At 40.9% G+C, this 11,768-nt stretch overlaps 1 protein-coding gene across 1 annotated transcript; it reads left to right on the top strand.

The window, feature by feature from the left end:
- Positions 1–5,116: 5,116 nt before the first annotated feature.
- LOC132404977 (uncharacterized protein DDB_G0292642-like) lies at positions 5,117–11,548 on the top strand. Its single transcript, XM_059989632.1, has 4 exons — positions 5,117–5,278; positions 6,736–6,833; positions 8,582–8,752; positions 9,370–11,548. The coding sequence occupies exons 1-4, from the start codon at positions 5,191–5,193 to the stop codon at positions 9,835–9,837; spliced, it is 825 nt and encodes a 274-aa protein (XP_059845615.1). The 5' UTR covers positions 5,117–5,190; the 3' UTR covers positions 9,838–11,548.
- Positions 11,549–11,768: the final 220 nt, after the last annotated feature.

Below are 11,768 nucleotides of genomic sequence, written 5' to 3'. Positions count from 1 at the left end.
TCACTTCTTTCATGTCTCTTGATTTTGCTTTTCACCTTGCATGTGATTCTGGAGCTGTTGTAGCCTGCGATTTACTGTTTGGAAATTGTTTTTGTGTTCCAGCACTCTGCAGTCTCTGAGAAGATTCTGAGAGGCAGAGGCAGTGTGCACAAACCTCGTGGTGGGCAGGCTGCATGCCAGTGTTTGACTCAACTTTGTTGATCAATGCTTCCATTATTCACCTACTGAAGTGACGAGGGAGATTGAAACATCGAGTTGAATCCAGAAGCTTGGGTGTTTAAACACTCTACCGACTCCGAGATGATTCTGGGAGACAGAAACAGTGTGTGCAAACTTCTTGGCGAGAAGGCTATGGGCTGGGATGCAAGCTTTGTTCGACTCCATTTCACCGATTAAAGCTTCCATTGTTCACCAATTAAACTGACGAGGGAGATTCAAGAACAAGGTGAGTATGGGGAGGGTGAGTGCTGGCGCCTATCTTTTGATTGCTCTGCCGCCTAGAGGGAAAGGTCTACCATTGGGCCTGAAGAGTGTTGGCCAGGTTTTCTGTGGACTTGAATTATAGACTTTTTTTTCAATCATCGTTTTTAAATTCTGTGTTTTTCACCCGAACTTTCTTATTTTTTGTTTGTGTGGGGGAGGGGTTTTGGGGTCGATGTGCCAGTTCTATTTTTTTCATTAATAGTAATGAATGCCTCAGTAGTAATATCTACAATTGGTATTATCACAAAGTCGTTTCACAAAAGCATTAAACAATTAGGCCTACACACCAATATCTAAGTGAATCTTCAGACAGCCACAATACTAAGCACCACTGAATGTGCTTGGTGATACCCATACCTCAGGATCTACCCCAGCTTGAGCTGTGAAAAAAATATAGCAATAATAATAATATAGGGTTTAATTATTGTTGTTATTTATTAATTATTATAATAATAGTTATTAATAATACTTTTGCCAGGCACTGAACAACTGTGCTAATCAATTGGTTGGAGTGTTTATGGACATCTTTAACTTACATTTTGGAAGTCTGAAGTACCTAAATGCTTCAAGCAGGCTTCAACCATACCAGTGCCCAAGAAGAGCGTGGTAACCTGCCTCAATAATTATCATCCAATTGACTCACATACACTAGGATGAATTGCTTTTGAGAAGTTGATTATGAAACATATCAACTCCTACCTCAGAAGTAACTTGAATGTATTTTAACTTGCCTACCGGCACAACAGTCAATATCGTTAGCCATTTCATTGTCTTTTCACTCAGCTCTGGAACACCTGTACAATGAAGCTGCATACATCTGGATACTCTTCATTGATTACAGCTCAGATCAACACTATCATTCCCTCAAAACATCACAAAGCTCCAAGCTGTGAGCCTCGGTACCTCCCTGTACAACTGGATTGTCACGTTCCTCACTGGCAGACCACAGTCAGTTCAGATTAGCAACAACATGTCCTTCACAATCTCCATCAAGACAGGTGCATCACGAGGCAGTGTGCTTAGCTCCCTCCCCTTCCCCCCATGCTCTACTCACTTTATACTTAGAATTGTGTGTCTAAATACAGCTTCAATGCCGTGTTTAAGTTTGCTGATGAATCTTCTGTTGCTGGCCAAATCAAAGGTTGTGATGAATAGCATATGTGGAGGGAGATTGAAAACCCAGTTGACTGGTGGTCACAACAACAGCCTCACACTCATCATCAGCAAAACCAAAGAGCAACTGCAGGAATAAGGAGCCAGAGGTCCATGAGTCAGTCCTCGTTAGGGGATCGGAGGTGGAGAGGTTCAGTCGCCTTGAAATCTTTGGCGTTAACATATCAGAGGCTCCTGGGGCCAGCACACAAGTACTATCACAAAGAATGCACAACAGCATCCCTGCTTTCTTAGAAATTTGTATAGATTTGACATGTCACCCACAACTTTGACAAACTTCTATAGATGCATAATGGAGAGTTTCCTCACTGGTTGCATCATGACCTGGTATGGAAACACTAATGCCCAGGAATAGAAAAGTGTGGACTACAGCCCTCCTCAGCACTAAGTATATTTACATGGAGCACTGCCGCAAGAAAGCAGCATCCATCACCAAAGACCCCCAACATCCAGACCATGCTCCCTTCTCACTATTAATATCAAGATGGAGATACAGAAGCCTCTGGTCCACCAGGTTCAGGAACCCTAGAACCATCAGGCTCTTGAAATGGAGTGGATAAATTCCTTCATCAGATCTCTGAAATCACTTAATGAACTACAGACTCACTTTCAAGGACTCCGTACAACTCAGTTTTATTTGCGCAATTTGCCTTCTTTTAGCACATTTATTGTTTGTCAATCTTTATGTATGGATTTCAGTGAAATTCCATTGTATTTCATATTTTCTTTTGAATGCCTGCAAGAAAATGTACCTCCAAGTAGTAGATAGTAACAAACATGTGCTTTGATAATAAGTGTACTTTGAACTTTGAATCTAAGTAGCAGAGGGGGTGTGATTTGGTGAGCTTACTGAAATTTCTCCCTCAATTAATGTTAAATGAAGCAAAGGAGTTTGTTAATGAATAATAAAGGGTGTGGCCCGAAACACCGATTGCTTAATCATTTCTATATATGCTGCCAGACCTGCTGAGTTCCTGTAGCATTTTGTCTGTAACGCATAAAAATGATGAGAGGTGCATAAGATATTAATATTCTGAACTAGATGGGAATATTATATTTACTTTTAACAGAGAAGTCTAAATTACAGGACCAGTAATTAAAATGGAGGTAATGCAGTGAAAGATTAGTAAAGCACTGTGGAAACTCAGGCAAACACGAGGAAATCTGCAGATGCTGGAAATTCAAGCAACACACACAAAATGCTGGTGGAACACAGCAGGCCAGGCAGCATCAATAAGGAGAAGCACTGTTGACGTTTCGGGCCGAGGCCCTTCGTCAGGACTAATCCTGACGACAGTGCTTCTCCTTATAGATGCTGCCTGCCCTGTTGTGTTCCACCAGCATTTTGTGTGTGTTGCATGGAAACTCAGGACTTACTTAAGATGAACACATCCAGTGTCAAAATCTTTCGGACTATGAACTGAAAAATAAGAACTCAATTAATTGTAAACAGACTTCTGTTTGTTAGAATAAGCAATGAGAGATATTATATGCCTATAATGGAACTTTTATAACAATATGAATCTGAACATACTGAACATAATAATTATCCTGTCTCTATCACAATGCTCTTTGCAGGTGAGACCTTTCCTTGTACAAGTTGGCAGCTGTAATTCTCACATAAACACTATACTTCAAATGTATATCACTGACTTTATGGTGCCAAAAGGTATTTATTTTCTTAACAATTTAGAAGGAGGTTATTTGTCTCATTGAGTCTATGGCAGCTATCAGAGTAAACCCATTGATATGCATTTCCCCATATATGACATATTTTCTCTCACGTGCTCATTAACTCCACTCCAATTCTCTTACCCTTCACATAATGTTGGATAATTTACAGTAACTAATGAACCCCTTCACCAACATGCCTTTGCACTGTAGGGTGAAACTGGAATACCCTTTGAAAACTTTTCTGCAGGGTGAAAGTAGCATAGGAGTTGTCCTTGACAGCATCTGAAATGTGGAAATGAATTCAGAAAGGGTGTGTCTTACTTTCAGCTGTTTTTATTTTTGCTGTAGATATCAGCATCTGAAGTCTCTTGAGTTTCCACTTCACTACCAATCTGATTGGAGCTGATAATGGGCCAGTATTCACAACTTGTAGGTTTGTGGTAACAGCAAAAATAAAGAAACAGGTCTGTCTTCTTTGGTCTTGGGGCACCATTATTACAAAATCTCATGCAGTTGACAGCTGCCCGTTGCTATTGAGCAAAACATTGGCTGCCTATTGAAATCTGTGATTGTGATAGCAGGACAGAGTCCGAGTAGTCGGTACTCCATCTGTTGAAGCCCTCTTATAATGCTCCAAGAGCACCAATAGATTTACCAATTTCAGCTTCATCAAACAGTTAATAGGAAAAAGAAAAGAAAGTAAAAGGACCCATTACAGTTAAACCAGATCAACATGCACATAAACATTGGAGCTCATTCTGGAGTGGTCAGGGGTGTATCTCTTCGCTGAATTCTCTTTCCCAGCTGCAGGTAGAACTTCCATTCTTGGAATCCTGCACCTCTGGAAGTGCTCCTTGTCATTGGGTCTCCCCTTGGGATTGGATCCTCCGGATGTCTCCCCTGGTGCTCTTCTCTGCGCACCTCCCAGCAAAGGACCACAAACCAGACTACTGTGTTTCAGAAAACTCTTCTGCCTAGATCTCTAAAACTTTCTTTCACATCCCACAGTCCCAAGTGACTGACACAACATTCCTAAACAGGACAATATGGCTACTTATCTTTAGCCAAAGCCAAAACACTCTTTCCAGCAGGGCACACTGCTCTTACAGAAAACTGCTAAAGCAAAGCACCTCACTGCCTAGTAGAAATCTTATCCAGGGCATTACACAAGGCAGGAAGCTGGAGAAATACTTGGCTGAATGGCTGGAGATGTATCAACATGTCAGCAACATCAAGAGGCCGAAAAGTTAACATAATTGGCATTCTTAATATTGGGCATAACATTTATCTCCTCCATTAGAAACCCCTGCATGGTTACAATATTCACAATGCATGACAACAAGTCCCCAAAGGGATTTGGAGGTACCTACATCCTGGTTGATTGCAATGATGCAGAAGAACATTATCAGCAATTGCCCTGGGCAGGTTGCCCTTCAGGTCCTTCACCTACTCAACATTGTCATTCCTTTAACATCACAGGGTCCTAAAGTTCCCATTGGCCCTTTTTGGGAGCACCTGTAACATCCATTGACGCACATTCTTGGTGTAATTAATGTTAAGCAAAGACGTGCATGTCACCGGTGTCACCCATGGAAGCAGGACTCCTACATAAAATCATAACCCATCCCTGAACAGTGTGAAGAATTGGCTGTAAACATTATTATGTGGAAAGGAATGTGTTAATGTATTCAGAGCAGTTTCCTTTCCTGAAGGGGTGTGCCTTCCGGCAAGTAAACACGAAGTACCAAAGTGCAGTATCATGTGATTGATAGTTGTAGTTGTCTTATTCCAGGGTTGTTGGTGAAGGGACTTTCCAGAGAGGGTTCTATTACAGAAAGTTTCTGCTCCGCAGCTCGGAAGATGACAACTGTACAAGAACAGGGAGAGAAACGTTACGACCAAAGTGATCGCACTCTAAAGTTTGTGAAAGGAAAAGATGAAATCACAGGTAAATATAAATACAATTTTTTTATTACTGGATGTATTTTGGAAGTTTGAAACAGTTGAATTCACTGCCAGATTTAAATCATATATGTAGTTTAAATCTGGAATAAACAGGGTCATGGTAATATGATAATTTTTGTTTCATAGTGCACTAAGATTTTGGGGTCACTGAACCTCCAGCTTTCAATATCTAAAACCTGTCTAAATACTGTCAGCTGACTTCCATATGTACAGGAGAATGCGAGAGTGAAAGTGCATGTAGTGGTTATAAGGGACAGTGTATATCGGGATCTAAATACTCTTCCTTGCACACGTGAGCAAAAGTTCTAAAGAAGCCACACTATATATATAAAAATTCCTTAGTTTGACCCTGGATTTGATTGGTTGTCTGAGGTACTGACGTGGGAGAAATGGGTCACAATTCATTGTACCCTGGACACAGACATGGGGAAAAGTGAACAGTTCCATTGGGACAGCCAATACCTGAATTGGGGTGGAGCCAGGCACTTTGCAAATAAAACAGTCCATTTAACTGTCTATATTCTCATCTCTGATACATTTTAACAATGAATGGTAGAACTGACAATTCCTTGGGAAGACCAGAATGAGGAGGCATTTGAACCGAAGAAAGTCAAATACCAAGGACTGGAAGAGCGGTACCACAGGCAGCGTTGAAGGGAATGATGTGAGCCTGTAGAGGTGGGGTGTAGAGATTTTGCTGGCCATTCGCTGGGCAGAACTTACTCTCTTTTTGGAATTATGGGGGCTGCAAAGAAAAGAACCATCAGGACCATCACAGAGTCTGCTGAACAAACCTCCAGGAGGCTTTGGATCAGGAGGTGTGACCGGTGGACCAGTGCCACTGGGACAGATCAACCCTGGCTGGGTCACCTGGGTGAGTCTGCTATCGAAAGACCCGAAGCACACAATGACCCCAGGATACATCACTGTTGATGTGTCCCAGCATCAAGGAAATGAATAAAGGTGCTCAGTTAGTATTTCCATGATGCCCACAGCATTGCTCAAGACCATTAACATTTAAATCCCTGTTTCTCCAGGACCACTGTGAAGGATATTCCAATCCTATTCTGTCAAGCCTATTTCAGGCATTTCATTCTGATTCACTCACAGCTGTCAGCCAATATGTGAAACATACAGGTGGATGGAAATCAATATTCTGGGAAAAGGGTCTCAAATGCATGTTTTCCTTGAGAATATTTATAGTTATTCTATACAATTGGAAGGAACTACTGAATACAATAGGGGCATTAGTAAAAACAATATTTAAAAGACCAAATCCATTGTGACTTTTGCTTCTCATGGCTATTTTCATATTTAGATTTCCAAGAGAGCAGTCTGTGGATTCAGTTAATTTTCATTTTCTGACTGGAATTTAGATGCAAATACTCGGCGACTCACCATTTCCATCGGATAAAATGACTGCATCACTTGTTATTTCAGGAGACTATGATCCCAATGTTTTACGGGCAGAAATGTCCTGCAAACACGCAGTAGATCCAAACTCTCTGACTGCATGGTGTCGAAGCCTTCTGGATCAGGTAAGAAATTGCGATTTCAGAACTGAAAAGTGTAAAATCGTAAAATTTAATTTACTTAACTGTAAAATTGTAAATAGATCTACACTGCAAGTTTATTTTCAATGATTTCTTTGATTTTACATTTTGTCAGGAGAATCTGTTGCAAAGATATGAGAGAGGATGTAGTAATATTTAGTGCCTCCACCAAGGAGTACCTGACAAAACTCTATCGGGTAAAAATATTGTGGGTGCGGGTGGTGTCGAGAGTGTAACTTTTAAAAAAAGTTTACTTTCAACCAACTCAACCTGGTTGTGACTTCGATCCCTTCTCATTTTTCAAAAGGCTTTTGACAAGGTCCCACACAGGAGATTAGTGTGCAAACTTAAAGCACACGGTATTGGGGGTATGGTATTGATGTGGATAGAGAATTGGTTGGCAGACAGGAAGCAAAGAGTGGGAATAAACGGGACCTTTTCAGAATGGCAGGCAGTGACTAGTGGGGTACCGCAAGGCTCAGTGCTGGGACCCCAGTTGTTTACAATATATATTAATGATTTAGATGAGGGAATTAAATGCAGCATCTCCAAGTTTGCAGATGACACAAAGCTAGGCGGCGGTGTTAGCTGTGAGGAGGATGCTAAGAGGATGCAGGGTGACTTGGATAGGTTAGGTGAGTAGGCAATTTCATGGCAGATGCAATTTAATGTGGATAAATGTGAGGTTATCCACTTTGGTTGCAAGAACAGGAAAACAGATTATTATCTGAATGGTGGCCGATTAGGAAAAGGGGGGATGCAACGAGACCTGGGGTGTCATTGTACATCAGTCATTGAAGGTGGGCATGCAGGTACAGCAGGCAGTGAAAAAGGCAAATGGTATGTTGGCATTCATAGCAAAAGGATTTGAGTACAGGAGCAGGGAGGTTCTACTGCAGTTGTAAAGGCCTTGGTGAGACCGCACCTAGAATATTGTGTGCAGTTTTGGTCCCCTAATCTGAGGGAAGACATTCTTGCCATAGAGGGAGTACAGAGAAGGTTTACCAGATTGATTCCTGGGATGGCAGGACTTTCATATGAAGAAAGACTGGATCGACTAGGCTTATACTCGCTGGAATTTAGAAGATTGAGGGGGAATCTTATTGAAACATATAAAATTCTAAAGAGATTGGACAGGCTAGATGCAGGAAGATTGTTTCCGATGTTGGAGAAGTCCAGAACGAGGGGTCACAGTTTAAGGATAAAGGGGAAGCCTTTTAGGACCGAGATGAGGAAAAACTTCTTCACACAGAGAGTGGTGAATCTGTGGAATTCTCTGCCACAGGAAACAGTTGAGGCCAGTTCATTGGCTATATTTAAGAGGAAGTTAGATATGGCCCTTGTGGCTAAAGGGATCAGGGGTTATGGAGAGAAAGCAGGTACAGGGTTCTGAGTTGGATGATCAGCCATGATCATACTGAATGGCGGTGCAGGCTTGAAGGGCCAAATGGCCTCCTCCTGCACCTATTTTCTATGTTTCTATGTTTCTAAGGTCCAGTAAATACAAACATAGTTAACTTAGTCTCTCTTCATGAGGAATAAACAATGTGGTGAATCTTCCTTGCACTGGATTGGACATTAGTGTTCAACACTCCTGGGCTCAGGCAGTGATTTGAGAGAGAGAATGTGGCATTGAAGAGTTGGGTAAAATGACATAGTTATTTCTGCCATTCTCATTATCTAGGACGAAAGCAACTTAAACCATTAAATTTTAATAAAATTTGAAATTACAGGGTCAGTACAAATTCCACTGCCCAGCGGTGAAAGCTGATGGACAGAAATGCAGACAGGAATGGCCCTACCATGAAGTTCGCAAGCTGGCAGTACTGACCAGAGAGGAGCAGCTGCATTTTGAGGAAACAGTTGCTGTACTGGCTGCAGCTGAGTACTGTGAATACAAATCAGTAAGTCTCACAATCTGATCTCACAAATCAGTAAGTCTCACAAAGTGTGTGTTTCAATGTTTGTGTCTGCACTACATTTGCTTCATAGAAAATACTTTGTTGTCAGCATATAATGAATATTTAATTGAGAGTTACCTCTTTGATTAGCATGTTCAAATTGACGCAATAGATTCACATAGACATATAGACATATGTCCATGTCTACATTCTGTGGGTAGAAACTATATATGTGCAATTTAGAATTAGCAAATTTCTTTGAAATAACAAATTCATTTTGCTTCAATGCTCAATATTCTTATCACAAACAAATTTCTCTATTGTCTTCTAATTACCAAAAATGCATTAAAAAAAATTGTAATCTATTCATGAGCCCAACAGTTTAGCGGGATATGAAGGAAAGGTTTAAGGCCTAACCTAGTAAGCATACAAATGCAAATTCTCAGAAAAGAAGCAGACTTCATCAGGAATTAAAGAAAGTTTGATCATTTTGTGGAAAAATTAGTCACAGCAGCCTCTGACATTTGAAACTCATATATTTAGTTGCATGCATTAAAAATGTTATCAGTGTGAAGTAATTTATTTCAGCAAATGTTGTTCTGCTTATCTTTTATCCACAGTGTCCTGGATGTGGAACATTTGTTGAACGCTCAGACCTGAGTAACTTGAGTGTCCGCTGCACTATCTGTACTGCAGAAAAGGGGAATGTTTACGAGTTCTGTTGGCAGTGCCTGAAACCGTGGAAGGGACGTGGCCCACGTTCTGACCGATGTGATAATGAAGGGTGCACCAATGTAGAACTGGACACACTACGCACTTGCCCATTAGTCAGACTCTTAGATACTGTAGTGAAGAATTGCCCTTCCATTCGAGCCTGCCCAACATGTGGTAAGCTGCTCGAACACAACCAAACGGGATGTAAAAATATTACTTGTTGCAGGTGCCAAGTTGAATTTTGCTTTGCCTGTCTAGAGCTGACGAAAGTATGCCAGGCAAGAAAACCAGGATCATGGTTTAATGTCTGTGCTAAAGGAATTGCACCAAAGCAAACTTCAATCCCGACATGGAATCGACATGGTTCTCAATAAAGATATTGCATAGAAAATGCACACTGCACATTGCACAATGCACAATGGATATTCCACCTGTGCATTGATATCACTCAGTTTTACCTTAGGATAACTCCTCCAACCTTTTGTCTCTCTTTAAATTGTTGCACTTTTTGTTTGACGTTCAAGTCTGAACTTTCATCCACTGTTCAAATATTGAGCCAAAAATCTTCAGCCCCAGCAGAGACATCAGATCCTTGCCACTGACTCTAAGCTTCTCCCTAACAGTGTCTAAACTGGATAATTTGCAACACTGCTGTCATGCCTGATTTGAGTTGATGTTCAGATCTCATATCTCTACGCCACCATTTCCGTCACCTACTTCCACAAGTGTAACATGACACATTTCTGCCTCTGCCTATAATCCGTCTTTGTGACATGTAAGATTTCCTCTTGTAGCGAACACTTGATTGCAACCTTCTTCTCTCTGTAAATTTGTACTCAATGAAGTCTCTGATGCCGATGTCCCAACTTGCACCAGCATTATTCCCATCAGCTTCATTGCAATTAAGAAGTTCCTTAACTCTGAAGCTTTCATCATTTTCAAATCTTTTTAATGATCTTGTCCTCTTTCTGTAACCTCCTCCTGCCTTACAACCCCCCAAGATATCCGACTTCACTTTAAAATGAGCCTCCTGAACATTGCTGCTTTCATCACTTCCTCACTGTCAGCCAACAAATCATTAAAATCTGTAGTCCATCTCATTCTTGCTATCTACCAAGCAGTAACAATGACTACACTTAATTAAATACACTTCTGGCATTATAATGACTTGCAATGACACATCTGTTCCTATAGAAATGGAAAGCATTTTTCTTCTTTATCTTGTATAGTTGGTGGCACATTAAGATCAGGTTCAATGCAAATATTATGAGAAACAATGCAAAGGAAAATATTGCTTATGTTGTAACTTCTACAGCCAAAAGAATTCACTGTGAATGATTTGTTTATAATTAATGAGATTATGTTTATTCAATGGCATCATTTTGATTATTTGATGTTAAATCTTTACAATATTTGAAGAACTTGCATCAACTGTGCATTTTTACGCATCACATGATTCTGCTGAACATTAGGAATTTAAAGTACTGCCAGTCTACCCCATCAGTGATTTGCTCACTGGGGGAGAAGATGAAGGAGCTTTGCATTGTGCCGCTGCCTGAGTGGAAGGAGATGTGCTGTCTAGCAGTGAGTGACCATCTTGCTCGCTTTTCTTGTGACTGGAAGAACATTTGGACATTGTTAATATGAAATGCCGCGAGTTCAATTCACTGATTTATTGGTGGAGGGGGTGGGGAGCAGCATGGGCTCGTTCACAGCAAGGACTAGGCCTCACGCCACCATGTGGCCTGTTCACTGCCACCAGGAGAGAGGCTTCGGAGCCGGTATGCTCCACCGAGGACGCAGCATCCAGGCTGGAGTCAGTGCCGTCCCCAGCGTTCACTCAGTACAAGACAAGCTCTCTTGTGGTTGACTACAGATTTCTGCGGCATTGACGGCTTGAGTTTTGGCTCTTTTATTACGTAGCTGTACCTTACTGATACCTTTATGTGCTTGCTATCTTATATGTACTATGAGTGCTTTGTTGTGTGGACTGTTGGAATTGTGTTTTGCACCTTGACCTTGGAGTAATGCTGCTTCGTTTGGCTGTATTCATGTATGGTTGAATGACAATTAAACTTGAATTGAATTGAATGATTTCCATTTTGAATTTTTAATTAGTTAAATTGAACAGAGTATAATAAGATTCCTTTAAAAAAAAAACTCCTCTCTTCAGATTCACTACCCTTCCTACTTTGTTTGCTTTCTCAAGGTGGTCTATAATAAATTGATCAAAGTCCGTGTAGGAACCACAACTAATTTTCCTTTCCAGAACATTTGATTTATAGATGCAAATTAAAGTTGCTTA

This window comes from Hypanus sabinus, chromosome 2 (assembly GCF_030144855.1).
Source record: "Hypanus sabinus isolate sHypSab1 chromosome 2, sHypSab1.hap1, whole genome shotgun sequence".
Lineage (NCBI taxonomy): Eukaryota > Metazoa > Chordata > Chondrichthyes > Myliobatiformes > Dasyatidae > Hypanus > Hypanus sabinus.
The sequence above is the reverse complement of the archived record's forward strand: the minus strand, read 5'-3'. Positions and strand labels throughout refer to the sequence as shown.